The 19,679-nt window shown below is 43.5% G+C and overlaps 1 protein-coding gene across 1 annotated transcript in view; it reads right to left on the bottom strand.

The window, feature by feature from the left end:
• Positions 1 to 17,188, bottom strand: part of LOC149456944 (gap junction delta-2 protein-like) — a 77,539-nt gene extending 60,351 nt beyond the window's left edge. Inside the window, exon 1 of the mRNA XM_089684232.1 lies at positions 15,992 to 17,188. Within this exon, the coding sequence (XP_089540358.1) occupies positions 15,992 to 16,062 (71 nt within the window). The 5' untranslated portion in view covers positions 16,063 to 17,188. The remainder of the gene's footprint in view (positions 1 to 15,991) is intronic.
• Positions 17,189 to 19,679: the final 2,491 nt, after the last annotated feature.

Below are 19,679 nucleotides of genomic sequence, written 5' to 3'. Positions count from 1 at the left end.
ATTACAACTGCCAAGCAAGCTTTCTTAAAGTAAGACAGCTTCAAATTGAAGACACAGCAGGACAAAGCTTGATAACATTGAAATGAAAACCTTTGCTTGCAGCCTGAGAACACTTAATTAGGACACTCGAGATTCGAAGCCCTCAACCTTTGCCAGCTTGCGATTCCCATATAACTATATGCTAAGCCATAATAAGTATAACTAAAAATCTGTCTCTTAATAAAGTTAAAGCAAACCCATAAAGGTGACCAGGGCTGCTGTTAGAAACCATGGGGCCCCATACAGCCAACCTGACAGGGCCCTCCTAAAAAAAAGAGAAGTTTTTATATATATATATATATATATATATATATATATAAAACTCGGTGCAGAGATATTCACCCTGAGGTCATCACAGAGGACAAGGGGGCACTCTTTACATCTGGAGGAAAAGAAATGTAATCTCCAAACACGGAAAGGTTTCTTCACAGAAAGAGCTGTGGAAATGTGGAATAGACTCCCTGAAGAGTTGGTTCTGGCCAGCTCAGTGGATTGCTTTAAAAAAATCCTGCATTCTTTCTTGGATACACAGAACATAACTGGATACTAACATTTATAGGTAAAGTTGATCCAGAGAATATCCGATTCCGATCAGGAAGGAATTTTTTTCCCTTCAGGAGGAAATTGGATCATGCTTTGCTGGGGGTTTTTTTTGCCTTCCTCTGGATCAACTGTGGGTATAGGATTATAACTTTTTTTTTTTTTTAAATGGTTGAACTGGATGAACTTTTGTCTTTTTTCAGCCAGACTAACTATGTAACTATATATATATAAAATATGCTTCAGTTATGAATGAACACAGTGAATGATTGGTACCAATCACTCATTGTATTCATTCAGTAAGGGGCTGGTAAATGTGACATATTTACTGGACCTTCCCCCACTCCCATCCTAAGGATCCTATTGCGTGACTGCAGCTGCCGGTGGGAAGGAGAGGAGGGAACCCAGCAGCACTGCAGGGGTGGGGGCACACAGGGGGGCCTGGGCAGCAGGGGGAAACACATGGTGCACAAGGAGGGTGATGGGTGCAGCAGGGGGAAATTACTGGAACCGATCTGTATGGCTCCTTCTGCAGCAGCTGAAAGCCAGCAGGAGGGAGAGGAGAAGGCAGCTTTCAGCTGCTGCAGAGAAAACCATACAGGGGATCGGTTCCAGTAATTGCCCCCCCATTGTGCCGATCACCCTCCCTGCCCACAGTCGATTCACCCAGCTGCCTGGGCCCCCCTGCTAGCCTAGGCTTCGTACAGGAGGACAGGTGGTACCCCCTTATCCACGGCCCTGCAGGTGACCGTAACAAAGCAGACCTTTTACCCCTGGTGACAAGATAAGGCTTGCTCCATATACAGTCAGGTCCATAAATATTGGGACATAGACACAATTCTAACATTTTTGGCTCTATACACCACCACAATGGATTTGAAATGAAATGAACAAGATGTGCTTTAACTGCAGACTGTCAGCTTTAATTTGAGGGTATTTACATCCAAATCAGGTGAACGGTGTAAGAATTACAACAGTTTGCATATGTGCCTCCCACTTGTTAAGGGACCAAAAGTAATGGGACAATTGGCGTCTCAGCTGTTCCATAGCCAGTTGTGTGTTATTCCCTCATTATCCCAATTACAATGAGCAGATAAAAGGTCCAGAGTTCATTTCAAGTGTGCTATTTGCATTTTGAATCTGTTGCTGTCAACTCTCAAGATGAGAGCCAAAGAGCTGTCACTATCAGTTAAAGCACATCTTGTTTGTTTAATTTCAAATCCATTGTGGTGGTGTATAGAGCCAAAAATGTTAGAATTGTGTCGATGTCCCAATATTTATGGACCTGACTGTATCAGCCACTCTCCTTTGCTTGAGTAGCCATCAATGCCTTTATTTCACAGCGATCTTGCTCAAAGCAGTGGCTTAAGCCTAGTACACACGATCAAAAAATCGTACGAAAAATACCGCTTTCAAAGCGATCATATGATAATCTGATCATTATTACACAGCTTTCATCTGAAATTGATCAAAGGGACAAGCATGAAAAATGTTCCCGTACAATACCAGATCATACGATTTTTACTTAATTAGTAGTTTTCCTCCGAAAATACAATACAAATACATTATATCACTTTCAAATTTTTAACCACTTGCCCTCCAGAGGATATACCCTATTCCTGACCAGAAAATTTATTGTGATATGGCACTGCATTACTTTAACCTCCCTGGCGGTATTTCGGAGTGTAGCTCGGGGTAAAATGTCAGTACCAAAAGCGGTAACCCTGAGCTACACTCGGGCTTACCATGCGGCGCTGCATAGGGATTCCCTGCAGAGCTTACCTTGTCCTGCGCTCCCGCGATGTGTCCCCTGCAGCATCCGGCTTGTCCCCTGCAGCATGCCGGCATCCGGCTTCTGTGTTCCGGTCTCTGTGACGTCGGGACGTACGGGCACCGCCGGCAGCGGGAAATTTGAAAATTTAAAAATTTAAAAAAATTTCATTTTTTTCCAAACAAATTTTACATAGTAAAACATTGCTGTTTTAACCCATTTCACATACATATTGTCCCTAGTGCTTTGTCCTGCACCCTGCCTGCATTTTGTCTGTTCTTTCTGCCTGGAAACTGAGAAACGTCCATGGCGTCCAAAAAGTGTCCCTTCAGGTCAAAAGTGGGTTTAGACCAGCTAGAGAACAGCGATAGTAAATCAGAACCACTTGCAGAATTGAGTGATAATTATTCGTGGGGAAATTCGTCATCAGACACTGAAAACGATTTTGCAACTTTGCTCAGTGATGTGCGAACTTTGCACTCTATTTCAAATTTCAGTGTTTTCGATTTGATTATATTATTGAATTAAATGTATTATTATTATATTATTATTTTTTATGATTATTTATTAAATTATAATTTATGATTTCGTGTTTCAAATTTTATCCTACCCGGGATGTTTACTAGACTCTTGTTCGGACATATTTCAGTGAGTTATTCCTAAAAATTACAGGCCTACAATAAAAAAACTACATATTTCCATGCAAAATATTGGTACCACTTTCAGCACCAAAAATCTGAAATAATCATACCGCTAGGGAGGTTACCTGACAGTTACGCTGTCATGCAATGTGGCACCCAAATGAAATGTATGTCCTTTCTTCCCCACAAATTATTTTTTGCGCTATAAACAAAACAAGACCGCCAATTTTGAAAAAGTCCCCTATATTTTAGACTTTTTTCTATAAAACATATAGAGTAAAAAATGGAAAAAATCAAATTTCGTCATAAATTTAGGCCAAAATGTATTCTGCTACATGTCTTTGCTAAAATAAGTCCCAATATGTGTAAATTAATTGGTTTACGTGAAAGTTATAGCATCTACAATGGCGGTATATGTGCTGGAATTTTTTTATTTTTATACTAGTAATGACGGCGATCAATGACTTATAGCGGGACTATGGGGGGCATTCTGACACTGGGGGGAACTGACATGGTGTCACTGACATTCCCAGTGACACCAATACAGTGATCAGTGCTAAAAAAATGTACTGAAACTTTACTAATGGCACTGGGTAGGAAGGGGTTAAGATCTGGGGCGATCAAAGGGTTAACTGTGTGTTTGCTTTACACTGTAAGCACACTGCTTTGTACGGATCTGCTATGCAGAACCATACAAGCAGTGTGCAGGAGTTGAAAGGAGAGAGATCTGTATTATTTACATACAGTTCTCTACCCGTCCGCTGTACATGGTGATTGCCGGGTGCCGGCGGGGAATCACCAGCCGGGACCCAGTGATCGTCAGGTGAGGACGCCAATGGTGGCATGGGTAGGGCACGTGCATGGCTCTCGCACGCCCCCTGCCCGGAAATGCAAAATCACATATATAGATATATTTATACGTGATTTTGTGCACCCTTGCCACCCTGTAGCAGTATTTTTGCTATAGGGCGGCAGCAAAGCGGTCAATCTGTCTGTAGCACTACCCCCTTACGAATCACTAGAGATTTGGGTCCCCCTATAGTCCTGCATAGCCAGGCAACACGCATTTTCACATCAACTTGCATCCAGGAGACAGTAACCAGTCCTTGAGCTTTGTTTTGAAGTTTTATTAAGGGATTTGAACTGGGATAGGGTTAGGGGTGTATAGGATGCTCAATGGAACTGTGAAACCAAGGACAACTTCCTGGAACTAAATACAAGTTTTTTTTTACAGCAAAATCCTGTTCTTGGAGAGCTGGCCGGCATCTCTGGGTGTAGCCCAGATACTCCTTTATCCAGCTGCTTGGAGGAATCCCTGAGCAGGAAATACATTGCCTGTCACTTTAAGGTGAGACAGTCCCGGGTAGTCGCTAATCTGATTTCCCACCAGAGTGCTCCTTCCTCTATCTGGCTCAGGGGGTGCAGGTTTACTCACTTAGTCCTTTTCCTGTGTTGCTGGTGGGTTGGGGGCTGCTACCAGGCTTTCTAGCTGGGCTGCTCCTTCCCTGCCACACAGGTGATCCTCCCTCAAGGGGCCAGTGAAGCCGCAAGCTTTCCTCCTTCCAAGCCGCTCTCCCATCTGGGTCCCCTCCCAGGCTCCTGCTATCCAGCTTCACAGCCTCATCTTCAACCCAAGCTCTCCTCCAACTCTCTCCTGCTGCTGAGTAGGCTTAGTTAATCTTAAAGGTTGTCCTGGCCCCTTGCCTAGCCTCCTGTTGGGGATTGGCGAGGATCCTTTAAGAGTATAGACCAGCCACTCCTCACCTCTGCACACTGCTTCTAGATCTTTCTCCAAAGTTCTAGAGCACGGGAAGATCCCAGAGAGCTGGTCTGCAGAGCCCCTCAGCTCTGACCTAAATTTGACCTTGCTAGCTATCACACTCAGGCTGCTATCCCCCCTAGCTAAGAATTAAAGTCTAGCTCCCACTAGCTGACTAAGAGGGTGCTACTTGTCGTACAAGAATTTTCGTAACTTTAGTAATTTCTTCACTTTCAATATGAGAATAGCATACAAAAAAAAATGGATGATCATTCGTCCAATATTCTCATTGTGTGTTTGGGGCTTTACACCTGAAAGCAGCTGGCTGCCTTGTAGAAGCAGAGATTAGGGGGGCCCAATCCTCCCCCCAGGTATGTGAGGTGCATTAATGGCCATGCAGCCCATGGGAAGAGAGGTGAAACAATATGCTAGTTTTGGGTCTATTTTAGGGGTTACATTTTAGAGTTAGAAAAATGCAAACCTTGATTGAATATACAAGGTCCACTTTCCTGCCAGCCCCCCACCCCCAAATAAAAAAAAAATCACACTCTTACCTTGCAGTAACATGTGTATTAACGCAAAACACGTTCCATGTGTTGGTGCAATGCAGTACCATTCATTCTGAATGAAGAGTGCAAAGTGTTGGGTTCTAGGTAACTGTAGGATTAAATATTAGGGGAGGGCTACATGTCACCACCCTGGCTACTCACTCTTCATTGACTTTTGTTATTGGGCAACAAAAGTCTCATGCTAGAAAAAAAAACAATGCACTAGTGTATTATAACAGAGGTCACCTTATCATTAGATAATATTTACTCTCTACGAATTAGATTGATAATCCCTCATACACTCTACACAGGCTGATAATGTTGATAATCCTCCATTCACAGAGTTTATCACAAGTGAATTTTAATAACATGCCTCTTTAGCCCACTTCTCCCATGTCCCCCCATGACCACAAATACCTTTTATATGTAGTAACACAGTTGCCTCCGGAATAAAATAAACATCATATACAATAAATAGAGTATTAATTACTGAGTTATCCTTCAAAGTTTACATACGATAATTAAATTAAGAAATGCTGTCCCTTGGAATTTTGCTGCCTTAGGCCTTCTCTGCATTGTTTTATACATCATATATAAATGATGGTAGCTTCATCCATCATTCTTTGATGCTTTATTTTGGCAGAATAGTTGATTACAGGCCTTTGAGGAGAGGACATGGTCTTGTCAAGAGAAGGACAAACTGAGGCTATAAACTTAGAAGATGGCTGTAGGTTTAGAAATCTGGATAAAAGGAATGCGGTTATGAAATACAGTACATGGGTTGCCATTACTGAACCCTCCTGGAAATGCTAGTTGCCTAGCTGCATATAAATCTGCTGGATTCAGTACTGGGTCACTGCAGACCCCTTTATCAAGACAACCCAAAGCCTCAGATTTGGCCTTACTTTTTTGTATTGTTGTTTTAACTCCCCTATATACTATAGAAGCCCATTTTATGTGCTTTGTTATATGTGTATATGGCCAAATTTATTAAAGATGAAGCTGGCTAAGATTAAGCCTGAACTGAATTTTGCATCTGGATTGTCTGAATGATAAATACCTTACATATACCCTTTCAGTGGACTATTATAGCTGTATTTCCATAATCACCAATAGGTCACCATTTCTAGACCTCTAGTCAGTTGCTGGTCTGTCTTTAAAAGGCAATAGCACACCAATTATATTAGCTACTGGGAAAGATGTGGAAAGCTTAAACTGCACAGTTACATGAGCCATGAAATACCCATCACCCACTACTGCAATTAATCCTGCCTATTTATTACTACACTGGTCATATGACAATGGTGGGTAGCTGCAGTCTTCCGCCAATAATACAGAATCATACAATGCTGTAATTATATGAGATGAATTGTATATGGTCTTCACAATTAATTGCAGATGCTTGCAGTTACATGCCATCCTTTTGAGAGCACTATGGCAGTGGAGGGTTGTAATCTGATTATATTTGGTACCCAAACCCCCGTTTTTTTATTAAAGTTAAAACCCCATCAGGATTTCTTTTTTTTTTTTTTTTTTTAGAATAAAGTTATTTTGATCCATGTAAAGAACAGTGAAAAGTACAAAAGGTAGGAGATAGCAACATATTTCAAAATAATCCCCCCAAAAATATACAGTATATAGAGCTTCTATTCATGACATGATGAGCTGTTGATCATATCCTGATTGGGAGGGCAGTATGGAAGGTTGACTGCCAAGTGCGGAATGTTAGAAACAAAGAAGAGGCAAGAAAGACAATAAAGGTAAATTGATTAGAGGAAGGGGGCAAGACAAGGGAGGGGAGAGTGAGTGGCATAGCAGGCCAAGCTGCATGTCAAGGCCCAGACTGAAGCAGCAATTAAAACAGATCAAGGGAAAGGCCAGTAGACCAACCCTGAAGGGTCAAGCCATGGGGCACAATGCTTATCAGAGTCAGTCGGAGTGATTAAATTCTTGCGTACCTATAAAGAGAACATAGAGGCTCCACAGAGCAATGTACGTATCTTCAGTTTTAATGTAATAGACTGTTAGGTTTCATCTTCATCAGGAGGCAAAGTTCAGCAACCCAATGTGTGACATAAGGTGCAGTCATGGAGTACATAAGCATTACAGAAGCGATTAAAAAAATTAAGCAGCATCACCCCTGTCAGGATTTTATTGATGTCAAGGGAGCATAAACTGATCGGTAATCCAATATTTTTCAGGTGCTACTGGAACAGAAGGTGAGAAGAAATCTTGCAATGGGACAAATGTTCCAGTGACAATTGTCTAACAGTCTGGAGAGATTTTACTTCACTCCCTGTAGTGTCTTCGGAACAGGAATCGAAGGGAAAGCTCTCCATTGGGACAAAGACAAAAAGAAAAACTGACAGGAGTTCTTGTTCAATATTTTTATTGGGCAAAGAGTGAGAAGTACGATACATAGAAGTGAGTTTTACATCTCCACAGTGGTAGTAGGGTAAAAACATATAGTTTCAAGCATAAAACATGAAATATTATCGAATATCATATGAGGCCTCAAAGTTTAAACTAAAAGCCAACCAGAAGCCCATAGGTGGAAATATACCATAGCATCAAACCTATGAAACAGAAATAAAGGGAAAGGAACAGAGAGAGAGAAAGGGAAAAAAAGGGAGGGCGACTAAAGGGCCAGAAACCAGGAAAAAAAGAGAGAGAAACAGGGATTCAGGAGCACTGGGACTGCCCATCAAAGTAGGCCCAAGCTAGCTGGAGGGAGGGTGGGAAAGGCGTACATCAACCACGGTTCCAAGATTTTGAGAAACTTAATCTGTGAATCATTTTGAATACTAGACATCTGTTCATCTTAGCATCAGAGAAATCATGTGGACTAACACCCCCTGGAAGGGGACTGATGCTTTTTACCAGGCTTGGGCTATAGTTCTGATGGCTGACAGAAAAAGATAGGAAGCAAGCTTGTGTCGGTGAGCAAACAAACCCATTATAGGGCAGTATAGTAAGGTAAACTTGTCCTCTCTGCATATCAGTAGGTGAAACAGGGTAAAGAGGGGGCTCAATACGTGAGACCAAAACCTAATCAATTTAGGGCATGTCCACCACATACAGTATGTATGATGTCAACTCAATGACCACAACCCGGAAGGCAGCAGTCACTATAGGATGGATTTGCATAAGCGATACGAGCTGGAACCCAGTGCCAACAGAATGTCACCTTATATGATGCCTCCAAGGTAACTGTATTAAACGAGCTTTTAGCTACAGAACACCAGGCCTTGCTTCAGCCCGCTAAGTCTATTTCACCTGCCAGATCCTGTTCTCATTGAGTGATATAGGAAAGGGAGGTGTAGGAAAGGCAACCGTTCAGAGAAACATAAAGGGCAAAAATAACGAGGGAACAAGGCTATAACTGGCAGGTATGTTCAAAGGCATATTTCTGGAATGGGTATGTGGAAAGTCTATGTAATGAGGTAAGCCAGTGCTGTAATTGTAGATAACAGAAGAACTCTGACTGAGGGATGTCATGGGTCTCTCAAAGAGAGGTCCATGTGGGAAAGGACCTGAAAGTTAGAAAGTGTAGAACGTGGGAGAAGCCATTGGCTACCCAAGAGAACGCCTGTGGTGGCTGATCTAAGCTCGGTGGAAAAAGAGGATTGTTAGTTATAGGAAGCAAGGGCAAGAAGAGTGACATAAGACCACCAGAGTATCGCAAGGAGTCCCATACTTCTAGGTAATGATGCATAAACAGACTCAATGTAGCCGGGCGGAGGTTAGATACCAAAGAAGTGTTGAAATGTCAATGGGGGCACAATTGGGGAGCTCCAAAAGGGAATATTAACGGAAGCATGAAGCAAGGATGATTGAGAGATCGGAGCAGCCTGATAATATTTAGTTATATTAGGGACCCCTAGGCCCCCCTGCAGCCTATGCACAAAAAGGGTTGCTCTGGTGACTCTAGGGTGTTTATTGGCTCAAATAAAGTGCATGATCCTATTCTGGAGTAATCGGAGAAAATATGAAGGGACCCACACTGGTAGAGTGAAAGTAATATAATAGTTTGGGCAGAATAGTAATTTTCACAGATTTAATCTGATTTATCCAGCTCAAATGTGGAAACTGGCAGGATTGCATATGAGTAGATAAGGAGTGAAGCATCAGGTAATAATTTGCAGCAAATAAGGAAGAGCAAGAAGGAGTCAGGTGAATGCCTAGGTAATCAAGAGAGGATGATGTCCACTTGAAAGGGAAGTGAGACTGCAGGTGGGTGACCAGGTCGGGTGCCAAGGTGACATTAAGGGCAACAGTTTTGTCTAAATTAATACAGAGGCCCGATATCAATGAAAAACAAGCAAGGACTCGCTGTAAGTTAGGAAGAGTGACAAGAGGGTTGGTCAGAGTCAGTAAAGCTTTGTCCGAAAAAAGATTGAGCTTGCACTTGTGACCTGAATAAGGAAAGCCTGTCACATTATGGTCTGCCCACAGGGCCACTGCCAGCGGTTCAAGCATTAGAACAAAGAGTGCTGGAGACAAGGGACACTGTTGCCTCTCAATATAGGGAAGGAGGTGGAACAGTACCCCACATATTTAACCAAGGCCGAAGGAGCTAAGTACAACACAGCCTTTTTCATCTGGGGTGCCATCTGGGTTCTTTACAGATACTGCGGCAAAAAGTCTAAAACCTGTCAACATATGGTGGGTGGATCAAACCTACTAGTCAGTACTGAAGGGCAAAGGCGTATTTGCTTGGTAAAAATAAATTGCCTTTAAAGAATAAATTCACCTTTTGACGAAAACAAAAAATTAAATGCACATTTTTTTGCAGCTTAAAAAAAAGTGCATTTATTATTTTTGGATGCATGTGCCTGTAAAACATTGCACCAGCCATCAGCAGATGGCTGGTGCCATACAGGTCTCCTGTAGACCTGTCAGTATATCTGTTTGCCATACGGGATGTACAAGAAAGCAAATATACTGACAGGAAGATTTAATGAACTACCACGGCGCTCCACAGCGCCGTGGTCATTCATTGAGGACTACTAGACGAGAGCTGCTAAGGATGTTGGGACTTGTAGTTCATTCATTCACAGAACACTGTGAATGAACAACACGGCCATGTGGGTGGAGCCCGAAACGAGCACACTTTTATTTAACAAAATTACAGTTTGTACGGAGAACTTCTCCCCATACTTCTGTCACAGGTGGTGGTGGTGGTGGGGGGGATTAGCATTGGGAACACTTTGCATGTTCAACTCCAAAAAAAAATGGGTGGAACGTGTAACATGTTCCCAAAGCTGAATCTATCCTTTAATGTTGGGTGTCCTATATGTGTGGATTCTGCTGTGCTATGTAAAAAATTTAGTTTAGATTTTGTTGCATACTAGAATGGGGTGCTTCGAGATAGGTTGAGAAACACTGCAATGGAGTGGCACTTGAGTCTGCTGGGGCTACTGACATCACATCTCAGATGGATGTGATCAACAGCAGTCTCAGGGCTATTGGATGTCTAAACAAGGCAGACATTTTTTGTAAATGCAAAAAATATGTAAAACACAAATATAATTGTATGGAAAGATTTGTTAAAAATGATTGGCCTGGCGACAGAATCTCTTTAAAGCTCAACTGCACTTTATAAAAAAAAAAAAAAAATATGTTGGTCTTTCACAAAATATAATAGTGTAATACCTCCTTTCAGACCCTCCCCCCCACAGACTCTGGTTTGTGATCCAGTGCTGCTTCTCTTCCTATTTGAATAATCCCAAATGTCATTCTTGACTCATTTCTTGTGAGGCCACAATGTCAAGGTCCTGGTGGTGCATCATCAAGCAGCCCAGGGCTTATTGGAGAATACTTCAGAGAACAGTGGCATGTCATTACATGGTACCATCACCTGCAGCAGTGAGGACTCAACCACTTGCGGAGGAAGAGAACTGATGTGGCTCTGATGAAGAGGGGGCCATCCCTCGAAATGCATCAACCTCTTTGGAGGGTCTTCCCATACTTGGGATTCATCGAGGAGACCAAACGGTTACATGTACATTGTGGAATTTGATGTGAAATTGATTGTGGAAGTTGTTTGTGAGTATACATCTGCTTTTCTTAATTGTAATAAAATCATTGCAAAGGTAATGCACTAGCTTGGTGTGCCCTATGTTTCTTGTTTTTGCAGAGGAAGAGAACCCATGGCATAACATGACTGCACTGAAGACCCATGCAATCCCTCTGAAAAGCGCTTTTCATAGAGCCAGACTAAATAGCATACTGTCTCCTTCTGAATGCCTGCTTTTTTGACACCTGAATGGGACATTTTAATAGGAATGCCACTCTGCAACTGCCCCATTCGCTTGAATAGGTGGCATTCAGCGGAGATACTGCCTGTTGGACGGGACCAATAATTTTTGCCTTGGAATGTCTACAAACATATTTGGCCACCGCAGCAGCTTAAAGTAGAACTATAAGCAAAACATTTTTCTTTTATTTTGGATAGAATAAGGGAGAGTTAAAACCCCTGTTAGTTTTTTGTGTCACCATTGGTGTCCCTTTGGGGAGATTTCCTTCACTTCCTGTCCCATAGCTAAAAAAGGAAGTGAGAAAATTTCTGTAAATTACGGGAATTCCTTGGGGACACCCAGGTCCCCAGAACTAATGTCCCCATTGGAAAATTTCTCCTTGCTTTTCTGGGGGCAACCCAAAATCTGGGATTTCTTTTACTTTGACTTTCAATGATAATGGTAAACAGGACAAATAGAGAGGATGAATCACCCTAACAGGGGCACAGACTGCAATAAAAACTGACAGGGGTTGTAATCCATCTCAACTGTTTCAAAACGTTAAAAAAAAATTTTGCCATTGTGCAGAGCAGGTAAGTATAACATTTATTTTTTTAAATTACCTTTAATCTCACTGTAACAGGGGCTATTGAAAGGTGGTAAAACCACAGCTCAGACACCTATTTTACCTCCTCCCCCTGGCAACCAGTGTGAAAGTGGTCATAGGGAAGGTTTTACTTAAAGCGGAACTACTCACCTTTCCTCCAATGGTCCTGCCTTGCACCAGCATTTTCTTCTATGTGCTGGTCTTCGGCCATCTACATTGGCTGGCGTAGAATGATGTCACTCCTGTGCATTGCCATAAGGCCATGATTCCAACATACTGGCCTGGTGCTGTCAACTAAGCTGCCGTCACTAGACAATAATTCCTTTAGCTTGGATGGGGGGGCAGCAAGGACTGACAATCACATGACCACTGCGATTAGCTGTCATGGTGGTCACATGATCAGAAGCCGGTCCTTCCTACTCCCGATCATTACCAAGAACTGGGAGCTGTCTTCTATAGCTGGGTCACTGTGCTGGGAGTATGTAACAAGCAAGCTCCCAGCACAGAAACCTTGGCCTCCCATGGACACATACTGTATGTGTGCCATGTGGGTGTTAAAGCCCACCCTCTTTGTCACTGCACATAGACATTATGTAGGTGGCAAGAGGTTGAGGGCTCATTCACACTAGCTTTCCTCTCTGAAGAGTGATCTGCGTTCAAATCTCTCTTCAAAGAGCATTTGATGGGCGGTCGGGAGGCGTCTGCTTTAACCCCTAAACCCCACACTAGTGCACAGCAACCACATGCATTGCTCACAGTTTTGGAGTGACAAGTGATAAGGGATAAAATTCCTGCCACAGCCATGACACAAAGCATTGTGGCTGCAGCATGTGTACATCCCTGGCCACTGTCTCTGCAGAAAAGGGGGTAGTGGTTGGCAGCAGTAAAAGCGCAGCTCAACCGCAGGGTTTTTACTGCCCTCAAATACTATTGTGAACAAGCCCTAAATGTGAACTGCAGTATCTTACCCTAGGGTTTGTAGGTCCCCAGGAATATTGGAATTCTGGTCAATCAGGGCAAGAGGAGACTATGGAACATTGGTTGGAATGTATTTGTTTTACTGAAGGCTTTGCAAGAAATAGAAATAATGATAATGCACCTAAAATGGAGTTCTCTTAGCAGATCCCAGCATCACAACAACATTGTAGGTTCAGATCAGATGAAACCCAACATGGCAGCACAATATTGTACAAATTCTTTCTGAGCAGCATTGTACCTGAATGGTTGGTTTACCAAACCCTGTAAACAAGAGCCTGATGACGGTACTCTTATTGTTTATGGGGGTGCTGCAGGACCAAAATAAAAAAGAGCTGTAGGGGAGGATTTACTAAAACTGGAACACTCAGAATCTGGTGCAGCTGTGCATGGTAGCCAATCAGCTTCTAACTTCAGCTTGTTCAATGAAGCTTTGGCAACAAAACCTGAAAGCTGATTGGTTTCTTAGCAGAATTGCACCAGATTTTGCACTCTCCAGTTTTAGTAAATAATCCCCTTAATGTCCCCCTTAAAAATGATTGTTGTAACAATCAGATCCCCTCCAGCTGGAATATTCTTGCGTTGAGACCCTCACTCCTTCATTATCATTTATCAAGGACCCCAATTTTAAAAAAAGCCTTTAGCCCAAGATGGCAGGGCTACATGAAGGTATTTAGGTTTACTGTAGTCAGATCAGTAAAAAGATTCTTATTGATTGTTATAGGATACTACACCTTCCATTGCCTTATTAAATTAGAGCGTAAAATGTGTAACATTCAGCAAAACATCCAGCAACAGCAGTAATATCACACTATGTATTATTCATTATATAGATATGAGCTCAGAGTTGTAAGAGACACTGCACGCGCAGAACTGGTTCAGCCACCTATTAGACATGAAAGGAGCAAATGAAGCACCATCAAATCTGAACAGAGCTGGCATACTCATAACAGACCCCCCCCCCCTCCTTCCCTGTAAAACCTCTATCCTAAAAAATAAGCCAGGGCTACGAGCAACTATAATGTGCAAATCAGAGTAACACACCAATGTAAGGAGAGCATTCTTCCCACTGACTACCAATGTAAGGGGCATTCTTCCTATTGACCACCAATGTAAGGAGGGCATTCTTCCCACTGACTACCAATGTAACAGGCATTCTTCTTATTGACCAACAATGTAAGGAGGGCATTCTTTCCACTAGCTACCAATGTAATGGGCATTCTTCCTGTGGACCACCAATGTATTGGGTATTCTTCTCACTGACTAACAATGTATTGACCACTCTTCCCCCTGATTACCAATGTAATGGCCATTCTTCCCACTGACTACCAATGTAATGGGCATTCCTCCCACTGACTACCAATGTAATGACCATTCTTCCCCCTGAATACTAATGTAATGACCATTCTTCCCTCTGAATACCAATGTAATGTCCATTCGTCCTATTAAACACCAATGTAATGCGCATTCTTCCCACTCACTACCAATGTAATGGCCATTCGTCCTATTGACCACCAATGTAATGCGCATTCTTCCCACTATTTAAGTAATGGCCATTCTTCCCACTGACTACCAATGTAATGGTCATTCTTCCTATTGATCACAAATGTAATGGGCATTTTTCCAATTGACCACCAATGTAATGGGCATTTTTCCAATTGACCTCCAATGTAATGGCCATTTTTTGTTCTGACCACCAATGTAAGGAACATTCTTCCCACTGACCACCAAGCTAAGGGCATACTCATAACAGACACCCCTCCCCCTTTCCCTGTAAAACCTCTAACCTAAAAAAAATGAGCCAGGGTTACGAGCAACTATATTTTGCAAAGCAGACTAATCCACACGGACCAATCAGAATTCATTTTCCAGCAGTCATATTAATAAAAGATGATTGGTTCATTTTGAGTCCATTTAAAAATTGAATTAAAAAGATAAAACCACAGAGACTACACAGGGTTACCAAACGGCCAGGAAAATGGCAAATGGAGTGTGACATTTCATGGGGGGAGATAGAGAAGACTGCAGGGAACGAGTGATCTTTATGAGATGGCAATTAACGTGTGTACATGAATATATAGTGTAGCGTCCATATATCACTCAATGACAGGTTTGCACGGTTATGCTAGAGCTTATACGTTACCCTAGCAACACACAAGACATATAGTAAATAGTGGGAACGATGGTGGACACACCTAGTACATTCACAGAGACACTGCCGTTCTGTGAATGCTCGCTTCAAACAGCTGTCGTTTTGCCTGTGCCAATTTATCCCTGCAAGCACCTGTCGGTGTGCATTGACTTGTGTGTTATGATGCAGGCATGGCGCAGGGCTCTGATTCCCAGGGCAGCACCGTAGGATGAATTTTTTGGGCTGCTTTAACCATTTGAAGTCTAGAATGCACCGCTGATTTAAAAAAAAATTCTAGTTTCCCCAGGTGATGTGTCGGATGGGTATATGACGGTGTCAAATCTGGGTATTCAACCCAAGCACTCCATATTTGCACACCAGTCACCACACCCACTCTTTAATCTACCTGTCGGTGAGGATATCTGCAGTCTAATTTGGAGTACGGTAGGCCCCCCTGGAAGGTAGCAGGAGACCATGTTGCTCATTGAAGTGGCATGGGGCCGTATTTCTCTGTAGGGTAGCAAGGGGCCATATGGTATTGGTAGAGCAAAAGTGGGCCAAAATCTCAATAAACTGCTCATGTGGATAATATGGGTTGTTTTGCTCTATAGGGTATTGCTGCAAGGTGTGGGCTAGGCAGTATGCATCATGCAAGTGTTGTCTGAAAATCCAGTCACCATCCACACTGATGATCCCATGGACCCCAGCCCTCCCTCCCTTGGTGGTGTACCATTCTCTTACCTCCCTATCATGGTGGAGTGCTGCTGTACCGCAGCCTCCAGCAGGCGCTCCAGGATGGTCCACTCGCCCATCACGTCCGCCTCTTGCCCCGCCGTGCTCAGCTCGGACACCGGAGAGGAACGAGCTGGCTCCCCTCTCCAAATCACCTTTCCCAACAACCGATCTCCTCCTGTCGATTTTTTACCGATTGCTCCTTGGCAGCATCATCAGCCGGGGAAGGGGGGGGACGGGGAGAGCCAAAACTCTCCTGCTCCTCCTCCACTCTGGCCCCAAGTCCTGTCCTCAGCTCACCCCAAATCTCTGATATGGGGCAGGTAGCATTTCCTTGACCACTAGTCACCTTGCCCCAGGAGATGGCTGCAGGCGTTGCTACACAGACCAGTGCACACCCCTTAGCTTAAATGATTGCTCTAAGCCTAAAATCAATAGCTATCCTGCACTAATAAATTAAAAGGATCCCTGGCTGAAGCAGGCGGCGAGCACCTCTTCTGCTTCTTATAAGATGAAAAAAAAAGGCTGCCTTGACTGGTTAGTGGAACCCCTTCGCCTTGTACATGAGAGCCTGAGCTGCACTGCTGCTTAATTTTTCTGCATTTCCACCTTCCCCAGCCAGGTCGCTGTCCAGTGCTGAAACAGCTGCTGCTCCAGATTAGTATCCTTGCTGCCAGTGATTAGCATCAGTTCCAGGTTATCTCCTCTCCCTCCCTGCCATCTCCTCTGCTTCTGTTACCTTCCAGCCGCCTGCTCCCCATTCATTCCCTGAGACTACCTGCTGGTTCCCCTCCTCTCCTTGTGTCATAGCATCCTTCGAGCTGCTACCTTCTATGCCCTCCCCCTGCTTCTCCCTTTGTCTCCCCCTCGCTCCTTACTGATCCCTCCCTTCTCCGATTCCTCCAAAGCCTGATGTCTCTCTGTCACTTTCCCCTCTACGCTCTCTCGCTCTTTCCATTGCTTTCTCTGTCTCTTACATGCTGCCGTCTCGTTTAATCCGGATAAATGACTCTGTCTCTATTGGATGGGAGGAGATTTTCAGCCATATTATAAGCTGATTTCATCCTGCATCCTTCCCCGATTTCTGCAATGGCTTGTGTGTCGGAATGTAGTCAAGTGATTGATTGTGGCCGTCTCCAATAACCAGGGGATGCTGGGTGTCTCCAATCCTCGTTCATTCAGTAGGGCAAAGAGCAATGTGCAAAGTGTAGTAACCTATGGCAACTAACAGGAGTCATCATTCCCTGATATGAGCCCAAGAGATCTAATTGGTTGATATAGGTTACTGTACTTTTTGCGTTACCATTGCGGTTTGTGCTGCTTTACCGAATAAGCCCATTACGTGTCTCTGTGTTGCCTCAGCCTGGCCTTCTGCATTATGTCATCTCTCCTTTTTTGCCACAATATAGATTTTACAATTCCTTTGTTCCTTTCTGTTTCTTTATTAGCCCACCCATTTATTTGCATCACATTCATCATTTGATCTCCATCTCCCAATGATTCGTTCTCTACATTTATCAATCATTGAGCCATTTGCCCCCACCAGAATGCTTAAAGGACCAATATAACCACTGTGGCCATATGCAGAAAGTTATTAATAACAGAAACATGTATGTAAGAGTTCTTACCTTATGCTGAACAAGTATTTTAGATAGTAGACATTCTGCTTTAACTGTTCAGGGTGTTATCTGCCTTTTGAGGCTCTAAAAGGCTATAGATATTGATAGGGGTTCCCTGAGCTGTGGCTAGTTGACCTCCCATCTGAGGGTAGCTTCTTAGTTTCATGTCCATCACCACTTGGCAGAGCCAGTAGCATGACACCAATAATCTTTTTAGCTGTCTGTAGGGGTAGCATTCTGCCAACCATTGCAAAGTAAGGCATTCTTCTCCCTGACCACCAATATAAGGAGCATTCTTCCCACTGACCACCAATTTGAGGTGCATTCTTTCCACTGACCACCAATGCAAGGAGCATTCTTCCTACTGACCACCAATGTAAGGAGCATTCTTCCCACTGACCACCAATGCAAGGAGCATTCTTCTTACTGACCACCAATGTAAGGAGCATTCTTTCCACTGACCACCAATGTAAGGGGCATTCTTTCCACTGACCACCAATGCAAGGATCCTTCTTCCTACTGACCACCAATGTAAGGAGCATTCTTCCCACTGACCACCAATTTGAGGAGCGTTCTTCCCACTGACCACCAATGTAAGGAGCATTCTTCCCACTGATCACCAATTTGAGGAGCGTTCTTCCTACTGACCACCAATGTAAGGAGCATTCTTCCCACTGACCACCAATGTAAGGAGCATTCTTCCCACTGACCACCAATGTAAGGAGCATTCTTCCCACTGACCACCAATTTGAGGTGCATTCTTTCCACTGACCACCAATGTAAGGAGCATTCTTCCTACTGATCACCAATGTAAGGAAGATTTTTCCCATTGACCACAATTGTAATAATATTTTATGACAAATATCTTACATTACAGATCTCAGTGTAAACACATCATCTGTAGGATTACTGTACATAGTGTAAAGTTATGCATTAGTTTGTTGACATGTTTCGCTGTCAATACCGCCTCTTCGGAACACAACACTCATATGTAACAGGTATCCATTACTTATCTGCAATTTGACAATTTGAGAAAACACATATATATATATTGTGTGTGTATATACAGTAATATATATATATATATATATATACACAGTAATATATATATATATATATATATATATATATAATAGACTCTGTCTTATATTTTTGTTGGCTGAACAAAAAACACTAGGTCTTATTTTCGGGGTAAGACTTATTTTTTAAATGTCCAGGTGTGGACAGGGGGTGCAGAGGTGAGCTGCAGGCAGTTGTGGATGAGGGTTACTATAGAGAGGGCCGGCTGATGACAGTTGTGAGCTGCAGTCAGGTGTTGCAGAGGTGACTTGACAGGTGAGTTTCAGACAGGGTGCAGGGGTGAGTTGCAGACGTGGGATGCAGAGGTGAGCTGTGGCCAGGGGGTGCAGAGCTGAGCTGTGGCTGGGGGGTGCAAAGGTGGGTTGCAACTCAGTTCACCTCTGCACCCCCCAGCCACAGCTCACCTATGCACCCTGTCTGCAACTCACCTGACTCAATTTACCTCTGCAACACCTGACTGTAGCTCACCTTTGCACATTCCTCCCCTCCCCCTTTACTGCCCTCATATGGTTAGCTAGCTTTGCAAAACACAGCTGTCAGCAGCCAGCCCCTCTCTATAGTAACTCCCGTTTCGGGTCTTATCTTCCTACACAGTGCACCAAGCGCACTTACTCACCGCTCCACCTTTTCCCCACTGGCCGGTGATCACCTCTGGGGCATTGGCTTCCATGCATTAGACTGCAGGAGGCGATGCCCCACCCCTAAACACACTGCATAGTGCGCCCGCAGATATCTATTCCTTCCCTGCCCCACAGTGAGTACAGAGGTACAGAGGTAGGGAGGTTCTGTGGGAGTGGATGGTGCTGTCACTTCAGCCGTGCTTCTGTGTTTATAAGAGACAGTAGATATGGGTGTGCGCAGGGCCAGTGCTGGAGGTGGCGGAATGGTGTTCCACCATGTTCCGGCTGAAAAAAAGCCCTGATCACAACTAGGTCTTATTTTCGGGGTAGGTGTTATACTTTAGCAATTCCCAAAAACAGCACTAGGTCTTATTTTCG

This window comes from Staurois parvus, unplaced genomic scaffold, assembly GCF_062004578.1.
Source record: "Staurois parvus isolate SC_StPar_1 unplaced genomic scaffold, SC_StPar_1.0 ptg000340l, whole genome shotgun sequence".
NCBI classification, from domain to species: Eukaryota; Metazoa; Chordata; class Amphibia; order Anura; family Ranidae; genus Staurois; species Staurois parvus.
Note: the sequence above shows the minus strand (reverse complement) of the source record. Positions and strands in the feature narration are given on the sequence as shown.